The following is a 20,322-nucleotide window of genomic DNA, read 5'->3' on the forward strand; positions in this document are numbered from 1 at the left end:
TGGCATGAATTTTGAGGGCAACCCCACACAAAATTTAAAAAGAAATGGCATGGTCCCCCCAAAATCTATACCAGACCACATGCCCTCAATCCTTCCCAGAGACCCAGGCCATGTCAGAGTATGTTGCTGAAAATCTAGAGAAAGGATTTATCCGGAAATCTCTGCCACCCCAAAGCACCTTTTCCCCAACCCCCGACAACTCTGGCCGGTGGGGGTCTGCAGACGGGGGCTTATCGGAATCTGGAAGCCTTCTTTAACAAGGGGCCCCTAGGTCCTGCCCCCATGTGAATGCGTGGGGTACATAGTACCCCTACTCATTCACAAAAAAAGGTGTAGTGTAAAATTTACAGTAGGCAGTACCCCTGCCTGACAACATTGACCCCCCCGCAACGAAGTCGGATATGACGAAACGCGCCATGCATGGTTATGCGGCAACCGGATGGGACATTAAGAGAATGTGAAATGGGAACCTAGCAGCCATTGCAACAAGCATGGAGGTTGTGAGATTGCTGCAGGATCGTTACCTGGCGCCATTTTATGTTCAATGTGTGTTATATTTGGTTTAAACATGAGTGTATTTTTTTTATGATAAAAAAAGCTTGTGTTTGAAAGTAATACACTATTGCAGACTATTTTTGTTCTCTTCTTTTCTGCATATGCTTGTTAAAATGAGAATTAATGGAATAAGAAATTTGGAGATTCGGTTTTGAATTTTCGGAATGAAGTTGAACAACTTAAGCACTATTGCCACTTATGAGAATGAATGGCAATTAGGTCGAGTGTTACTCTAAAGGGAGCGGGACACACTTTTGTCACTTTGGTGGTGGATTCAAGGTGCACTTGTGTGTAACACTTACAGTGCCTTGAAAAATAATTTATACCCATTGAAATTTTCCACATTTTGTCATGTTACAACCAAAAATGTATTTTGTTGGGATTATATGTCATAGACCAACACAAAGTGGCACATAATTGTAAAGTGGAAGGAAATTGATAAACGGTTTTCAAATTTTTTTACAAATAATTATGTGAAAAGTGTGCATGTGTATTCAGTCACTACTTTAGAACCACCTTTTGCTGCAATTACTGCTGCAAGTCTTTTTGGGTATGTCTCTACCAGTTTTGCACATCTAGAGAGTGACATTTTTGCACATTCTTCTTTGTAAAATAGCTCAAGCTCTGTCAGAATGGACGGAGAGCATCTGTGAACAACAATTTTCAAGTCATGCCACAGATTCTCAAAGGTATTTAGGTTTGGACTTTGACTGGGCCATTCTAATGCCCCGTACACACGAGAGGACTTATGTCCGACAGACTTCCAAAGGAGTTCCGCCGGAGTTCCGACGGAGTTCTGACAGACTTTTCGGCCGAACGGACTTGGCCACACACGATCACACTAAACTCCGACGGATTCGAACGTGATGACGTACGACCCGACTCGAATAAGGAAGTTCATAGCCAGTAGCCAATAGCTGCCCTAGCGTCGGTTTTAGTCCGTCGGAGTAGCATACACACGAGCGGAGTTTTCGAAGGGGACCGGGTCCGGCGGAGTTCCTTCGGGAAAATTTGAAGCATGCTTCATTTCTAAAGTCCGTCAGACTTTGGCGAATCAAAAGTCCGTTGCAGCCCACACACGATCGGATAGTCTGACGGACTCGGTCCTTCGGACTTTGGATGTTGAAAAGTCCGCTCGTGTGTACGGGGCATTACACATGAATATGCTTTGATCTAAAACATTCCATTGTAGCTCTGGCTGTATGTTTAGGTTTGTTGTCCTGCTGGAAGGTGAACCTCCACCCCAGTCTCAAGTCTTTTGCAGTCTCTAACAGGTTTTCTTCTAAGATTGCTCTGTATTTGGCTCCATCCATCTTCCCATCAACTATGACCAGTTTCCCTGTCCCTGCTGAAGAAAAGCACAACATGATGCTGCCACCACCATGTTTCACGGTGGGGATGGTGTGTTCAGGGTGATGTGTTCATTTTCTGTCACACATAGCATTTTGCTTTTAGGCCAGAAAGTAAAATTTTGGTCTCATCTGACCAGAGCACCTTCTTCCACATGGTTGCTGTGTCCCTCACATGGCTTCTCGCAAACTGCAAACAAGGCTTCTTATGACTTTCTTTCAACAATGGCTTTCTTCTTGTCACTCTTCCATAAAGGCCAGATTTGTGGAGTGCACGATTAATAATTGTTATGGACAGATTCTTCCACCTGAGCTGTGGATCTCTGCAGCTCCTCCAGAGTTACCATGGGCCTCTTGGCTGCTTCCCTGATGCTCTCCTTGCCCAGCCTGTCAGTTTAGGTGGACGGCCATGTCTTGGTAGGTTTGCAGTTGTGTCATACTCTTTCAATTTTTGAATGATGGATTGAACAGTGCTCTGTGAGTAAGCTTGGAATATTTTTTTAATACCTTAACCCTGCTTTAAACTTCTCCACAACTTTATCCCTGACCTACCTGGTGTGTTCCTTGGCCTTAATTATGCTGTTTGTTCACTAAGGTTCCCTGTCAAACCTCTGAGGGCTTCACAGAAAAGCTGTATTTATACTGAGATTAAATTACACACATGTGGACTCTTTTTCCTAATCAGGTGACTTCTGAAGGCAATTTGGTTCCACTAGATTTATGTTAAGGGATATCAGAGTAAAGGGGGCTAAATACAAATGCAAGCCACATTTTTCAGATACTTATTTGTAAAAAATGTTGAAAACCATTTATCATTTACCTTCGACTTCACAATTATGTGCCATTTGGCCACTGGTGTGCCACTTGTTTTGGTCTATCACATAAAATCCCAATAAAATACATTTACATGGCTGTAACATGAAAAAATGTGGATAATTTCATGGGGTATGAATACTTTCTCAAAGCACAGTATATATGGACTTTTACTTTAAGGACTTCGTTTTACATTGATTTTTGTTTTATATTTATTTGCTGAATGGTATAAGTGTTTCACTGAGGATTACGTCAGCTTTTTTTATGATTTTTTTTATATTAAGCAGCAGCAAAAATAGCAATATCACGGGTTGTGGGGGTCCACCCGCAGACCCCCAGAACCACCAGCCAGAGTTGTGGGGCTCTATTGTTCTTAAAAGCGTGGTGGAATTTAGTTATTTATAATAATATTTACCTGTAGGTAAAATGCATATCTTCTAAACATGCACCATTTAGGAGATATTCCAGCCGGGTGACATCACCGGCACACACGCTCTGAAGGGATGGCATACCCGTGAATCTAGGGAAGTCTTTGCAGCAGGCTCTTTTAGGAAGACTGGTAGAGGGGATACCAGGATATGTGAGGTGCTTGATCGCTTTCACAGGGGCCAGGATTTCCATTGCGAGATCCTGGAAGTTCCCTAGGATCTCCTTTAAACTTGTTAAGATCAAACTGGCATGGATTATGATCAATAAATGAATGTCAGCTATTCTCCAGGCTGGCCTACTTCGAGAAAACATGGGTTCCCTGGATAAAGTATATACAGTGTATATATATATATATATATATATATATATATATATATATATATATATATATATAAGTTATCAGATGGTGCACATTTCTTTCCTCTTTTGTTTTCTTCTGACTTTTCTCTTCCCTTTTCCACTTATTAGTTGAACTCCCTTACCATTGTTGGTTCTATGGGAACTCTTGCCTACTTGAGCCTGCAATTTATTGGCAGAAGCCCACAGACTCATATATGCTGTAGTGCATTGAATGGTAGTAATGGAATTATCATAATGCTATTTTATAGTCGATAATTGTTTTCAGTGTGCTTGAGTTTTTTTTTTTTGTTGACTACCGCTATATAATTCGACCAAGCAATATATGGTTTCTGATTTCAGATTTTTACATACCACCAGCCCTGCATGACAAAGTTGATGTTACATCCTCAGTATATATACATATAGATGACCTATGTATAGCCATCAAAATACTAGACAAAAAAATCCCCAAATATGTGGAGTATCAGACCTGAGTGTGGGTGGGACTAGCCCTTGATTCAGCGTGTATACCGGAATCAGATTCCGCTACTTCAGGAGAACGGATGAAGTGTGTCCCACCCCCAGTTTAATACTTCACATATTTTAGGATTTTTTTATGTCCAGCATTTTAATGGTTTTACATAAATTACCCATATGGTTATATGTATATGAATTTACTTAGGATGTTGAATACAAATTTGCTGTAAGCCCCTTTCACACATGCGGATGGTATGTCCTTATTTCATCCATCCGTTTGCCGATGAAATACGGGCATACATTCATCCCTATGGGATAGCGGGTGTCTGCGGATGAGCATCCGCAGACACCCGATATCGTCCGCTACTGTCCGATTCTGCAGACGGAGGAAAATCCTATTTTTCTATCCGTCTGCAGAGCGGATCGGATGAACACGGAAAGACGGTCCGTGTTCATCCGATCCCCATAGAGGAGAGCGGAGAGCTGACAGGGCGGTCCCTGCACAGTGTGCGGAGACCGCCCTGTCCACCGCCGGCTCAGCGGGGACAACGGAGCAATCCCCGCTGAGCGAGCGGATCATCACGGGGCGGATCATTACTGATCCGCCCCGTGTGAAAGAGGCCTAATTGTATATTATATTAATAATTAAATGATATGTTTTTAATATTTAATTGTTTAACTACCTTGGAAGGTCCACTGGGTGCATTTTTTATGTCTTTATTTTTCCTAAATTAGGGGATGGTATCCTCAATATATTATTGGCCCCTCTTCTCTTATGTATTGTGTAATGTACAAATACATTATCTGCACTATCTGCCAAAAAATTAGAATTTGATTTTGAAACCCCTTTGTAAAGAGCTTTTCTTTTTTAGTTATAGGATCCCAGAGGAGGAGGAGTCCCAGCTCGGTGGCCTCTGACGTCTTTGATTCTCATCTAGGAAGTCATATCTTACAGGTACAGAAAAGAAATGTGAACTAAAAGGCATTGTATTAATTACCTGTACATTGCAAATGATGTAATAACTGAGAAGCCAGGGGAGGACTCTGCCCACCTGGCTCCAATAGAACGAATCAAAGCTGCACATTTGTTTTATTCCGCTTTTCTCTCTTTTTTTAAATGTTATTTTTTGTTGGATAAATACAGACCTAAATTTTGCTTAATGAACATACATGACAGTTATAGTTTTAATAATGTGCACTGAGAAAACATTATTTTTTATGCTGTCGCTAGTCATTGGTTTTGTAGTACATCCTTCTTAAAGGTGAAACTCAGGCAAAGAGCTAAACACATGAAAATATACATTATGATCCGTACACCCCTACCATACACTACCACCGGGTCCCTGACATTTTTATTCTTCATTATAGTTTAAAAATGTGAAAAAGTGTATTTATTCCTACAGTCAGTAAGCTTCCAGCGTTAGACCTACTTCACTATGGAATTCAAAATAATCTGTCTCATACTGCTGTCCCTCCCACTCCAGGTTTTTTATATTGGGGATTGCAAGAGGCAAACGTAGAAATAGATGCATGTTTTTATAGAATCTGTACAACCCCAAATCCAAACAAATTGGGACGCTGTGTAAAATCTACATAAAAACAGAATGCAAGGATTTGAAAATCTTATAAACCCATATTTTTTTCACAATAGAAAACATATCAAATGTTTAAACTAAGTAAATGTACCTTTTGCGCACACTGCGCACCCAGCATTAGAGCAGGAGAGAGCATTGTGTCAACATCGGAAGAAGAACAGAGGGAGAAGACAGCATAGAGGACTCAGTAAAAAAGTGAGAAAGACCCAGCAGAGGTGGAAGACAGCGGACAGAGGGAGAAAAACCGGACAGGGCTAGAAGACATTATCGGAGAAGACCCAGAGAGGGGAGAAGAATTGGCAGAGGCAGAAGACATCAGTGAAGAAGGCAGACGATGTCGCCACATATGCTGGCCTGGTATGCCCTTGGAGGGAGAACCCATGACTTTTTTTACATTTTGCGTGGAGTTCTAAAGATCCATGTCAGACAGAGAGGCCTTAAAAGTAGAGGAGAGATTGGGGTCTTATAGACCCTGGATATCTCCATAAATGGCACATTTCTTGCAATAGCAATTATAGTGATCACAGAGTTTTTTTTTTTTTTTAAATAACAAATTGGAATAAAATAAATAATAATATTAAAACAAATGTAAGCGCCTCGTGCTTGTGCGCAGTGGTGAACATATATTTAGGCCACGCCCACATATGTAAAGGTGTTCAAACTACACATTTGGTGCATTGCCATAAACGCCAGAGCAAGAGCAATAATTCTAGCACTAGACCTCCTCTGCAACTCTAAACTGGTCACGCCGCCTATGGAGATTTTTAAGTACCATAGTTTGGTGCCTTTCCACAAGCGTGTGTAATTTTAAAGTGTGACATGTTCGGTATCTATTTACTCAGCCTAACATCATCTTTCATATTTTCAAAAAAATTGGGTTATAAATTGTGTTTTGTTTCTTTAAATTTATTAAAGTGTATTTATTTTTAAAAATGCGTTTGAAAATTCACTACACAAAAATCATGTGACATAAAAAATTGCAATGACTGCTATTTTATTCTCTAAGGTCTCTGCTAAAAAATATATATAATATACAATGTTTGGAGGTATAAGTAATTTTCTAGCAAAAAAACACTGATTATTACATTTTTTAAAGATGTGTCAGAATTTGCCCGGTAGGCAAGTGGTTAAATGAGCTTTGGCCCAGAGAAGATGGCGGTGTTTCTGGATAATGTTCAGATATGGCTTCTTCTTTGCATGGTAGAGCTTTAACTTGCATTTTTGGATGGCATGGCGAGCTATGTTCAAAGACACTGATTTTTGGAAGTCATCCTAAGCCCATGCAGTGATGTCCATTACAGAATCATGCCTGTTTTAAATGCAGTGTCGTCTGAGGGCCCGAAGATCACAGGCATCCAATATTGCGTTTTGACCTTGGCCCTTGCGCAGAGATATTTCTACAGGTTCTCGGAATCGTTGGATGATATTGATATTGATAGATATGAGTAACATTATTCTGAATATGTTCGACAATTTTTGATGCACCTTTTCATAGTCTGGTCAACCTCTGCCCATCTTTACTTCTGAGACACACTGACTCTCTAATATGCTCTTTTTATACCTTGTTACTGACCTGTTGCCAATTAATCTAATTAGTTGCAAAATGTTCAGCTCTTCCTTGTTAGTACCACTTACTTTGCCAGCGTTTTATTGCCCTGTTCCAACTTTTTTGAAACCTGTTTCTACCATCAATTTCCAAATTACCTTTTTTTTTTCTTAACCCCTTCCCACCGCTTCCTGGTCCTTTAAGAGGTTGTAAATGCCGGAAGGCAGAAGCGGGCATTCCAGTCATGTGACCACTGTGATGGGCAGACAGTATCCACTGGTTACTGTGCCAGGTGAGCACGGGGAATGCGCTCTCAGCACAGAAATGTATTTACATGGGGCAGCGTTAAAGCCTGCCTGTCGAGAGGCCCCATATATGCGTATGGCCAGCGGGAAGTGGTGAAAATTGTACATTTCCTTAGTTTAAACCTCTGATTTTTTTTCTATTTTCTATTGTGAATAAAATCTGGGTTTATGAGATTATAAAATCAATGCATTCTGTTTTTATGTAGACTTTACACAGCATCCCAACTTTTTGGGAAATCCGGGTTGTATTTAAAATAACGTAATGTGGGATAAGTGCAAATCTTTTTCTTGTATATCTGGAGTTCATCTTAAACATAGGCTGATGGCTTTATCTTTAGTTGTAAAGGGTTAAAGTTTTATCACAGGTCTAAGAAAAAGATTATATCTCTGTCATCATTCTTTTTAGATTTAGTGAGCCCTTTGAAATTGTCATAATGTCCTTGTAAATGATATTAAACCATGTTATTCCCTCTTCCATCTTGCCTTCTCTATTCATTGGGCTTATAAAATGGCACTATTCACCTGTGAAGTCTGGCACAGTGTCCTTCCCAAAAAGTAAAATATCCTGTTATGGGAAATAAGGACAAAGTGGTGTTTCGATCATTTATTTTTAATTGTCTATTCTGAGAGAAGAGTGGAAAGATTGATTGTTAAAGGTAAAACAGAAGTGAGCAGATGGGTAGGTGAGTGGATGGACAGAAGAGGCCAACACATAGAAATTCATATGTCACAATATAAAGAATCATTTCTGTGTTTGCATATTTCTAAATCAACACTATTAGAATGGAATACTTTAAATTTACAGCATTGTAATGTAAGTTATAGATTGCTTGTAGACTTAACCAATCCTAGCCTGACTCTCTTTATAAGAAAAATAAGAGGAATCAAGAACTGCGGAAGGAAGGTTTTCATGATGTAACTCACCATATCACCATAGAGATCTCTCTCTCTCTCTCTCTCTATATATATATATATATATATATATATCTGTATATAGATAGATATTATATTATATATATATATATACATATATATATCTATATATATATATATATAGATATAGATATATATAGATAGATAGATAGATAGAGAGTGAGAGAGCGCATTTGTTTCGTTCCTTCGGCTATGTTTGCTTTTTTATCAATATGCAATCACCAGGCCTCGGAGTATCCCAGTCACTTTGGAGTGGTGTCTATGGGACAACTTCAGTATCTTTTTCTCCTCCTGCGACCATAAACATGCTTCTTTACCCACACTTCTGCAAGCAAAGCCTCTCGATCTGCGACCTCTGTCCTTTGGAAATACACTTCATTTAAATAGTTGATGAGATTGCTTGGAAATACATATGAAAACTGTATTTAAGTTATCCGTGTCCTCTCAGTAAGCCGCAGTCTCTTGTGGAATCAGGCGGGCTTGGGGTGAAGACAGGGCAGGAGTTATTAAGTGAGGATAATTAATCAGTGGCACAATTATAAAAAAAACACTAGACAAATCTAAGCTTTGTTATATAAAAGAACTGCAAAATAATAATAGATTTACTATCAATGTGGTATCTGTGGCTTTTTTGTGGAAAGGTGGCGTAGTGGAAAGCAGCCATTGTTATTGGTGCCTTCTATCCAGCTGTTAGTGAGAGTGGATTATGATAAATGTTAGCGATGTCCTCTCGATGGTTGTAAAGAAGATGGAAAGGTTTGTTGTAGGAAGGGTTAATTCAGCAGTGCTCTTTCTCAGACACCTCTGATCAATTGGTAGATGAATGGATGGCTGCAGCCCCAGCTCTGACATTTAAACCAGGCATCTGCCTGTGATTGATAAAGTCCCGCAGGCGGCCATCAACACAGAGAGGGCAGGAAGGCGAGTATACGTATAATGGAGCATCCTTGCAACCTGTCTTACTGCAGATTGGTAAAGAAAGCCACAGCTCAACACATTTACCTGTTCCAATTTTCCTTTTTTATTATGTGTCTTTTTTTGTTTTATTTATTTATTTTTTGGTGGTGTTCTTTTTATACATTTCAACCTAGTTACCTTTCACCCAAATAAATCTACAATAGGTGGAGGTGCAGCACTGTATTGTAAAATGCACGCTAGTAATTTTGCTTGAAATTGCACAGTGTTATCATTTTAAAGTAGTATTTTTAAAGCGGGGGTCCACTCAAAAAATAAAAAATAAATAAATAAAAGCCAGCAGCTACAAATACTGCAGCTGCTGACTTTTAATAAATGGACACTTACCTGTCCAGGGTGCCCACGGTGTTGGCAGCCAAAGCCGATCAATTGCTCGGCTCTCGGCTGCTGCCGCCGCCATCCTCGGTGAGGGAATCAGAAACTGAAGCGTTGCGGCTTTACTTCCCGGTTCCCTACTGCGCATGCACGAGCCGCGCTGCGCATCCTAACTGGTCCCCGCTGCGTTCTGGGACCTGTGTGTTTCCCAGAACACAGCCGGGGGGGGGCGTGAAGGGGCGTGACTCCCGCAGGAGTCTATGCCCGGAAGTGGGTGAAGATACCTGTATTAGACAGATATCTGCACCCCTCTCCCCCCTGAAAGGTGCCAAATGTGACACTGGAGGGGGGGAGGGTTACGAAAAGCAGAGGTTCCATTTTTGTGTGAACTTCCGCTTTAAGACCAGCCACAGTAGAACAGGTCTTGATGTGACAGTGGTGTAGTTCATGTTCTGTAAGACACACGTGTCATTCCATTGTCACAAACAGGAAACCTTTCACGGGCCTCACTTTGCAAATAGTACCCAATCACATGCAAGGAAAATAAAAAATACAGCATTTTTACACGTGATTGGATGATGGAAGTCGACAGAGCTTCTGTTAATTTACTAAGCTCTGGAACAACTGTACTTTGCAGAGTGCACCGTCTATTTGCGTTTAGTAATTCAGCCCCACAGTGACCATGCAGTAACCGCAGAGCATAGTAGCTGTAACTGACCAGGAAAGGGTGGTGTGCGTTCAGTCCCTGAAGTTTAGTACCTATGAGCATCCAGCATAGGAAGAACTACTTTTGAAGAGCACGTTAGCTATTCCAGGGGAACCCCTAATAAAGTAGGACATGATAAACACCAGGGTGGATTCAATTTAAATCAAGTCGATTTAAATCATGAAGTAACAAGGCTCAATTTAAATCCTAATTTTTAAAGAGCGGCCCCTCCTCTGACCCGCTGTCTTCACTTTAATGGGATGGCTGGTTATGTGGCAGTGACACAACAAGGTGAGGGACGTGATCCCGTAGCAGGTGAGTGGATTCCCACTAACAGGCGCTGCCTTGATGGATCTCAAATGACAGGTGCTCTTTAACCACTTAACCACTTCCCACCCGGCCAATGCACATATACGGCCGGGTGGGAGCCGCCTACTCCTGATATGACGTTCCCGATGCGCCCGTGTCACCCGGACACGGCGCATCTCAGATCGGCAGGAGGGCTCTGTGATTGGCCCTCCTGATCACATGACGGCCGTGTCCAATCACGGCCGTCATGTGATGTAAACAAACAGCCGGTTGCTAGGCAATCGGCTCCTCCTCTCCTCACACAGAAGTCAACGCTGTGGAGAGGAGAGCAGATCGCTGCAGCCGGCTGCTGATCAGTGAGTATGAGCTGCTTTTTACAGCTTTTTACTCACTGATCACCAGTCTAGTGTACACAGTAAACACACCACACAGTAAACACATCACACAGTATAAACACAATGTCCCCACACATGTCCCCAAAACATACATGTCCCCAAATAATAAAAACACATGTCCCTAATAATAAAAACATGTCCCCCACATATGTCCCACTAAAATCACATGTCCCAATGATTATCTGCACACATATGTACGTGATCACCTGCACACATATGTACATGATCATTTGCGTACATATGTCCGTGATCACACAAACCAATTATTATACACTTAACGGATTTTTTTTTACCAAAAACATGTAGCAGAATACATTTTGGCTTAAATTTATGACAAAATTTGATTTTATTGGATTTTTATTGAAGTAGAAAAAAGAAAATAGTTTTTTTTTCCAAATTTCCGCTTTTTTGCGCTTATATCGCAAAAAATAAAAAACGGAGTCGTGAATAAATACCACCAAAATAAAGCTCTATTTGTGCGAACAAAATGATAAAAATTTCATTTGGGTACAGTGTAGCATGACCGCGCAATTGTCACTGAAAGCGCTAGAGCGCTGAAAGCTGAAAATTGGGCTGGGAAGGAAGGGGGCGAAAGTGCCCTGTATTGAAGTGGTTAAGGACCGAGCCGCTTTTTGAGATGTGTTGTTTACAAGTTAAAAACATTTTTTTTTTTAAGTAGAAAATTACTTAGAACCCCAAACATTATACTTTTTTTTTCTAACACCCTAGAAAATAAAATGGCGGTCGTTGCAATACTTTCTGTCACACCATATTTGCACAGTGGTCTTACCAGCACACTTTTTTTGGAAAAAATACACTTTTTTGAATTCCAAACAAAATATAGGACAACAGTTAAGTTAGCCCAATTTTTTTTATATATTGTGAAAGATAATGTTATGCAGAGTAAATTGATACCCAACATGTCATATTTCAAAATTGTGTCCGCTCGTGGAATGGCGACAAACTTTTACCCTTAAAAATCTCCAGGCGATGTTTAAAAAATTCTACAGGTTGCATGTTTTATGTTACAGCGGAGTTCTAGGGCTAGAATTATTGCTCTCACTCTACCGATCATGGCGATACCTCAAATGTGTGGTTTGAACACTGTTTTCATATGCGGGCAAAACTCACGTATGCATTCTCTTCTAGTTTATAGTTTTACACCGTTTAAAAAAAAAAAAAAACTAAAATTGTGTACATTTTATTCCTATTACAAGGAATGTAAACATTCCGTAATAGAAAAAACCATAAGAGGACCTCTTTAATATGAGATCTGGGATCAAAAAGACCTCAGATCTCATATTTACACTAAAATGCAATTGAAAAAAAAAAAAATGTAAATAAATTATTTAAAAAAAATGGCCCTTTAAGAACTATGGGCGAAAGTGATGTTTTGACGTCGCTTCCGCCCTGCAGTATTATGCACTCATCTCCAAGCCCAGCAAGGGTGAAGATCCAATCGCCTCCACCGCGGTAAGCAGCGGAGGGCACCGGAGCGCGGCGGGAGAGGGGCCCTCTCCCGTCGCCGATAAAAGTGATCTTGCGGTAAATCCGCCGCAGAGACCACTATTATCGGAAACCGGACCGCCGGCCGGAACAAGAGGATACGGGGGGTTATGGCAGCTAGCTGTTGCCATTACAACGATATTCCTCTTCAAAGTAAGGACGTATATCGGCATGGGGCGGTCTGGAAGTGGTTAAATATAAGGACTTATTCTTGCTGGTAGTTAGAATCCTTAATATTGGCAAAAAAAAGATTTCCTATTTAGAATAATAAGCTGTCAGGTTAGTAAAACAGTGATATCAGAACCGATTTGATCATACAGTTTGTAGTGCACATAGAATAGCAAAACAATGGGATAAAGGAATATTCCTGAACTTTGTTTTATCTCAAGTTGTGTGAATGCATCAATGCAGTGGATGTTATCTTAGCTTGCAGAGCTTGGATTCACTGAATGAGTTTACCAAAAATGTAAATATTGCAGAATATACAGCCTCATGCTACATAACTAAGCTCCATTTCATGCTGAATAAACTAAATTATTAATGTATCCTAAATAGAAAACTATCTTTTGATAGATTTTTACGCCAAAAGCATTTGTTAAAATTAATTGGATAAAAATCTAAAAAATCGGACTTAAATCAAATAAATCTGATTTAAATCAAATAAATCCAAATTTTTATTCACCCTGATAAACATGGATAAACATGGACTGCGGCATCAGTGCATCCAGAATTCACTATGAAGCAACGCAAAGGATACTAATTTACTGAATACCTGGTTGTACGGAGCCATTCTGCTCATTTTGGATTTTACACAATTGTCAAGAGAGCAGTCGGTATGCATTATGTGTTCTTGCAGAGATCCTGTATACAAGGTGTAAAATTCACAGGAGTCATAGGGAGACATGGAAACATTTCAGGACTATGTGCCCCTTTATTCTTTTAGTTCCAAGCACCTCATTAAGATTGTTCTGCTTTTTCAGCAGTGGATTCCGTGGAACAGACCAGAGACACCATTGTGTAAATGACACTCCTCAATGTACCCCCATTGCTTCAAAGTAGTATTTCCAGATCCTTCTGGGTAATGATGCTCTGCACTTCAGTTAAACCTGTAATATGTAATTCTAAGACAAGTCCCGTGATCTAACAATATCTCAGTGTTGTGCTGCTGAAGCAGTTGGTTAGGTGTCCTCCATGTTTTTCTGATGTGTTTGCGGTTTATCTTTGTGCTGTTGTGAAGTCTTATTTAAAAGAATGTATTTATATCGTAGTGGCACCATAGTGTGCATATTGATGTGATTTACATAATGACAACTGTATTTGACCATACATCTGTAAAGCATGTGCCATGTATGTGCCATAAGCTGGTGTGTCCCTAGCCCACATTTGGTGTTGAGAGCTAGGCTGTAGCCAACCTGAGGATTGTTATCTGGGTGCGTTTTTGGGGATGGTTCAGTAGATAGAATGAAAAGATACAATGTTGTGGGTTATGAATTTATTGTATCTCGCCATGGCCAATCACTGAAGGCTGAGGAAGGAAGTAAATATTTGCAAACACCTTCTAGAGGGGTCCTTTCCACCCAAGCTTTGCCTAAAGAAGATATGTGTATGTGAAGAGGTCCAGTCTTTGCTTCCCATGCTTTACTTGGAGAGGATGTGAACCCAAGAGCTCCGTCTTGGCCTCCAAGTCCTGCTGCCTTGGTAGAGAGGTCCGGGTCATGCTTCTCAGGCCCCTTGTCTGGGTATGGAGGCTAAAGCTGAAGATAGTTGGTGGCCTCCGCTTTAAAGTCCACAAGCGCAAATTGCTGGTCTTGGCTTAGTACTAGCCTGTGAGGAGAGATGAAGATACTTTTGAGGTAGCTGTCTATCTGATCTACGGTATTATCTGTGTTATGCCGGCCATACACGGTTCGAATTTCGAAAATCATATCTAAGAATTTTCGTATGAATTTCGCACCATTAGTGGGCTCTAGCAACAGCCGATTTTCGTGTGGAAATCAAATTTGAGAAATCGGACATGTTGTAAATTTTTTGAAAAACAAACGATTTCCTAATCAATGATAGGAGAATCGTGTGAGAAATGTAAGAAGAAAAGAAAATTTACAGAGAGAAAAGAAGATTCCCGGCCACAAAAATTATTTTCTGTAGCAACGAGGTAAAATTGAAGGCTTGGTCGGCTGAATTTTGAAAATCAATGGTGGCATCATTGGATCACAAAAAAAAATGAATTTTCTGATTTTGAAAAGAAATTTTGTTCGAAATTCGACCATGTATGGCCTGTATTAGCCTGTGAAATATGTTACTACAAGATACTACAAGGGAATTGTTTGCTGCTGTTTTGGGGTATCCTGTACCCCCAACCTTCTCTCTTTTGAACTGTTCCGCTAATACATTTTTAAAAAGAGGATAGACAGGGTGGAAGCCTGTCTGTCTGTCGCTGTCGGTGGGTCGTGATGAAGCTACAGGCTAAATCACCAGATGAAAGGCTAGAAGGACCCATAAAAACCAGCAGCTGCTAAGGGGGCCATTCTTACATATGTTTCAACAATACATATCCAGAGAGTCCACACATACAGTTGACTTCATGAAGAATCTGTCTGGGATCCTACAAGCATACAAAGATTTATTGTGCACTTATTGTGATACGTTCACAAGGAAACAAAGGTCACCTGTCATGACAGACAAACTTAGGCAGCCATTACTAACCTCCTCCAGAAAATGTTCATTGCCTGGCCAATTCTGACTTTAGTGCTTTGAAATGAGCACATTTTCAGCATGTAAAGTGAGAAACCATTATATATGTTTGCATTCTAGATCAGTGCATCAGACGCCAGAAGATTAGCAGGACAGCCAGGCAACTAGCATTTTAAATAGGAGTACAGCTTTGGAAAAAATGTTTCTCAGTATAGGTTTACTTTACCATTGAGCATGGTAACTAAACATTCTGTATATCTATGCAGTTTATTTACAAAGCAATGGGAGAAGAAAGTCTTTATAACAGCCCTTTGGCTACCAAGCACATCATTTTCATTAGTGGCCAACAGAGCCGCCTATAGAGGAATCTTTCTGTATCCTGGGGCATTAATTCACATATCGGCTTATAACGATAGACAGCACTAGCGCAGCCAGTGGAACAAAGTGCTAGTAGTCCCAGGGGTTGTAGAAGAGAAAGATTTCCCTTTACTCAGTAAACAACAAATGCATTGACAGTTTGTTCAGTGAACATGGGCATTGTTGATTGTGTCTTTGTGAACATATGAAGCGGTGCTGGGCTTGGTGTCTAGGTGTTGTATCTCATGTAAGCATTCAATTTTCCCCTGGTCCTCCATGGCCTGTAGGGAGTCTCCCAAAGACGGCACGCTTCCGGCATCACATCCACCTCTCCTGTGCTGGACCCGGCAGGTCTCCGCCAGATCCTCACAGCGGGGGCTGATTTGCTGAACAAAATAGCACCTGGAAGGGAAAATCATCCCAAATCACCGAACTAAAGATAGAAAAATGGCAAAAGTGAATATATTTGCATATGCAAATTAGCTTAATTGATCCTGCTCGCCTCTACAGGGATTTTTCATTACAAACTGGAGTGCTACATTGTTCGGCTCATATTGAGTAATTTACTAACTAATGAGACCCGTTTGCACTAATTTGCATATGATAAATGGTCTTAATTGCAGTAAATAACTTGGAGGCATAATTAAAATTACTTAATTTTTCCGTGTTGCACGGCTATTAAATCCACACGCGGTCAGAGCAGGGAGACCTGTTTGTGGAGTAGAGTATCAAAGAACACAAATTGGCTAATAGCGTGACCCTATCGCTGAACCCATGGCATGGCATGGGCACAGTGCACACAGTACTGTACGGGACTATGTGTAATATGGTCACTTTTAGTAAACCTACCTTCAGCCTACTCTACCTTGGCTTTGTATACACATTTCCAGGAGATTTACTGCATATTTTGGCACTTCTTTCAGTCTCTATTCTCTTGTAGTTGTTTCTGGGAGGAACTAATATTGAAAGGAATTTATTACAGCCTATAATTAAAAAAATAAAATTCAAAAGGGGCAAATTTATTTTATTATTATTATTATTATACAGTATGTATATAGCGCTGACAGTTTACACAGTGCTTTACAACATTAGGACAGACAGTACATTTACAATACAATTCAATACAGGGGGAATCAGAGGGCCCTGCTCCTTAGAGCTTACAATCTAGGAGGGAGGGTCAAGTTATACAAAAAGGTAATAGCTGTGGGGGATGAGCTCATGGAGAAAATAGTGCAGTTGTTAGATGAAGGCAGGATAGGCTTCTCTGAAGAGGAAAGCTTTCAGGGATCGCCTAAAAGTGGATAAATTTGGAGACATTCTGACAGATTGGGGTAGGGAATTCCAGAGGATGGGCGAGGCTCGGGAGAAGTCCTGGAGGTGGATATGGGAGGAGGGGATGAGGGAGCTAGAGAGCAGGAGGTCTTGGGAGGAATGAAGAGGGCAATTAGGTTGGTATTTACAAGTGTGAATCTTCAAATTTACAACATATAAATAAATCATAATTGCTTTAAATGTGTTTCAGTATTACTTGAAGTCATATAAATATATTTTTAAAGCCAACCACCAATTTCAACTGCCCCTTATTTAGGTAAAGCTCTGTATGGCTTCTGTTCTGATTGGTGTAGGCTTTAAGCCTAGTATGTACTAGAATAAAATCTGACCGCTCTGGAGCAACTGTACTAACAAACAGATGTTAGTACATCGTTCTCCCCCTGCTGTTCTATTGTGTTCTGATCCCCCCTGCCAGAACACTCCAGACGTTGGCTGAGAGCGCTGATCGGCAGCCAGTCTGCTGTTGATTTTCTAGCATGCTCATCCGACTGTTGGACCGGCTACCATACACACGGGACAAATTTCAATCCGTTTTTATTGAACCAGCCAATGTCGTCAGATATTTAAGCTGTGTATACTAGGCTTTATTATGAGTTTCTCAAAATGATTGCTAAGTGGGAGGGTCTTCCTTTATTTGCCACCTGAATAGTCTCAATGTTATAATTAAAGTACTAAAAGCAAGATAACAAATGTCATATATGATGCAGCCTGGCACTACAATAACCAAGCAGTCTGTTTTTCTGAGACCCCAGTAACTAAAGACAAGTACACACGATCGCATTTTCCGATGGGAATTGTGTGATGACAGGCTGTTGGCGGAAAATCCGACTGTTTGTACGCTCCAGAGGACAATTGTCGGATTTTCCACAGACAAATGTTGGATGGCAGGCTCTAAAATTTTCTGCGGACAAATGTCTATTGTCGGATTTTCTGATCGTGTGTGCACAAGTCTGTCGGACAAAAGTTCAAAGTACAAACACGCATGCTCAGAAGCAAGGACCAGCCTGAAGTAAATGGATGAAAAGCATAGGAAGTGCTGGCTGGATGAATTTCTGATCTGTATGAGAGACTCAAAAAGTATTGACACCCTAGACAGCCAGATAACTAGTATTGTAATATAGATGTCAGCAATAGCAGCTACAAGTGTCCCTTAAAGCTGAACTCCAGGTAAACATCTAAATATACAGATGAAACACGTATTTTGTATCTTTTTTCACATGGCAGAGAATGTTCATTTCTATCCATTCAGTCCTCAGATTTACACAGTCCCACCAGACAGCATAGATAGTTGCATGACACCACTTTGTCTTTTACAGTTAAAGTGATTGTAAATTTCTGAAATGAAAAAGGAACAAAGCATATCCTTTTATATTGTGTATTTGCCTCAATCCAAGGCACTCAGTGTGAATTCTGTCTGCTGCCTCCTTCCTCTGATATCTACATGAGTCATTTCTGACAGGTTATGCAGATCTAGGGGACGGTGTAGGAGAGCTCCAACACACAGTCTGTTATGGACACCCTCAGCTGTGTATGTTTACCTATGAGACTGTGTAGGGGTTGAATGTGTCCTTTTTCTCCACTCAGGTCTCAGGTTACACTCAGCTCCCTGCTGTATGCTGTGCAATGTGTGATATCAGGTCCCTGCCCCCTGAGCAGGGGCGTTACTATAGGGGGTACAGCAGTCGCGACCGCAACCGGGCCCTGTGATTCAGGGGGCCCATGCAGCCCCCTCTACATATGGCCGGCAGCAGCATAGGCAGCTAGGGGTACCAGTGCACCATGCACACGGGTGGTGGAGGTGGAGGGTGACTAGCAGAGCTCCATGCTCGACTATCGCACTGGCTGCTCTTTAGTTGTGCATTCCCCGCATGACCTGTGTCCTTGGCCGGCTCCTCAGAGTACCCCTCTCCTGCTCCATGCATTGCCGCTCAGTCCGATGTCTGTTCTCCCCAGCCAGAGTCCGGCCCCCCCGAGTCCGGCCCACACTACACTGCATACTTCTCCCGGGTTAACAAACTTTAAGCACACAGATGCAGTGCAGCCTTATGAGAGCCGGCTCCCCGGAGGACACTGCAGGCTTGTCTGCCAGCCCCCCTCCTCCCCCGTCATACACAGATGATGAAAGGTCTTTCTGGGAGATATGCTGATCGCCCGTCCAGCACACTGGATGGAGCCCAGGCCAACATGGATGAGTGCGCAGCCTACAGCTTGGTCATGGTGAGTGTGAGGACCCTATCCCCCACACACCATTACATACCCCCTCCATCTCCCCCTGGGGACAGGGACCCCTTCTCACGTGGGGACAGGGACCCCCACCTCCCCTGGGGACGGGGACCCCTTCTCACCTGGGGGCAGTAACTTCATCTGCCCTGGAGAAAAACACCTCATCTCTTCTGGAGATGGGGACCCCATCCTGCCTAGGGACAGTCCCCCAATGGGGCACCTAAAAATTAAAATAATAATAATTTAAAAAAAAACTACTGATACCAGTGGTGGAACTACAGGGCTCACAAAGGTCATACCGGTGACCACGCCCTGGAGTTCCACCGCCGAACTCGGAGGGAAGGGCCCTGGCTGGGGTTCAGGGGGGGGCCTTCATAGTTTCTTGCATCGGGGCCCTGAAGGTTCTAGTTACGCCACTGCCCCTGAGGATCAGTAATTCTGAAAACTGAAACTGTGCACTCTGTGGATAGGAGAGGGCTACAAACAGGTACAACTTATGTAGGAGGATTTGTTTAATCTCTGTGTATTACCTAAGGCTAGTCAATTCTTTGGGTGTGTGTAAGGATCTAGAACCAATTTAAGGAATATAATTAGAGGTCGACCGAAAAATCGGCCGGCCGATATATCGGCCGATATTTGCCGTTTTTTAAATAATCGGCATCGGCCGATTGTGCTGATAAAAAGCCGATTTAGAACTACAGCGGGACTTTGAAATGACTTCTGTATAGAAGTCAGTGTGAGTTGCCTGAGTCGTCATAGCAACACTTTCCTCCTCTCTGGGCAGTCTGCCAAGAAAAGAACAGAAAGATACAATGTTTACACTTATGAATGAATGAAGTCATCTCTGTGTGTAGAAGTTCTCAGTTTAACCATTTAAAGACTAAATCTTTTTTGACACTTGTTGCTTACAAGTAAAAATCCTGTATTTTCTGCCAGAAAATCACTTAGACCCCTCCAAAAATTATATATATTTTTTTAGCAGAGATCCTAGGGAATAAAATAGCGGTTGTTGCAATATTTTATGTCACACGGCATTTGCACAGAGGTCTTTCAAATGCATTTTTTTTGGGAAAAAAATACACTATTTAAAAATAAAATAAAAACAGTAGTTGTTTTTATTTAATATATAGGTTTTTTTTTTTTTTATCTAAATCATACATACAAGTAAACTG

At 41.3% G+C, this 20,322-nt stretch overlaps 1 protein-coding gene across 8 annotated transcripts in view; it reads left to right on the top strand.

Moving 5' to 3' along the window:
• Positions 1-20,322, top strand: part of NPAS3 (neuronal PAS domain protein 3) — a 623,665-nt gene that overhangs the window by 390,784 nt on the left and 212,559 nt on the right. For all 8 annotated transcript variants that reach the window (XM_077464822.1, XM_077464823.1, XM_077464824.1 and 5 more), the window contains one exon: positions 4,835-4,917. In XM_077464822.1, the coding sequence (XP_077320948.1) occupies positions 4,835-4,917 (83 nt within the window). The remainder of the gene's footprint in view (positions 1-4,834; positions 4,918-20,322) is intronic.

The sequence above is a fragment of the Lithobates pipiens genome, unplaced genomic scaffold, assembly GCF_037356315.1.
Source record: "Lithobates pipiens isolate NorthernLeopardFrog02 unplaced genomic scaffold, aLitPip1_a1.2 Scaffold_30, whole genome shotgun sequence".
Lineage (NCBI taxonomy): Eukaryota > Metazoa > Chordata > Amphibia > Anura > Ranidae > Lithobates > Lithobates pipiens.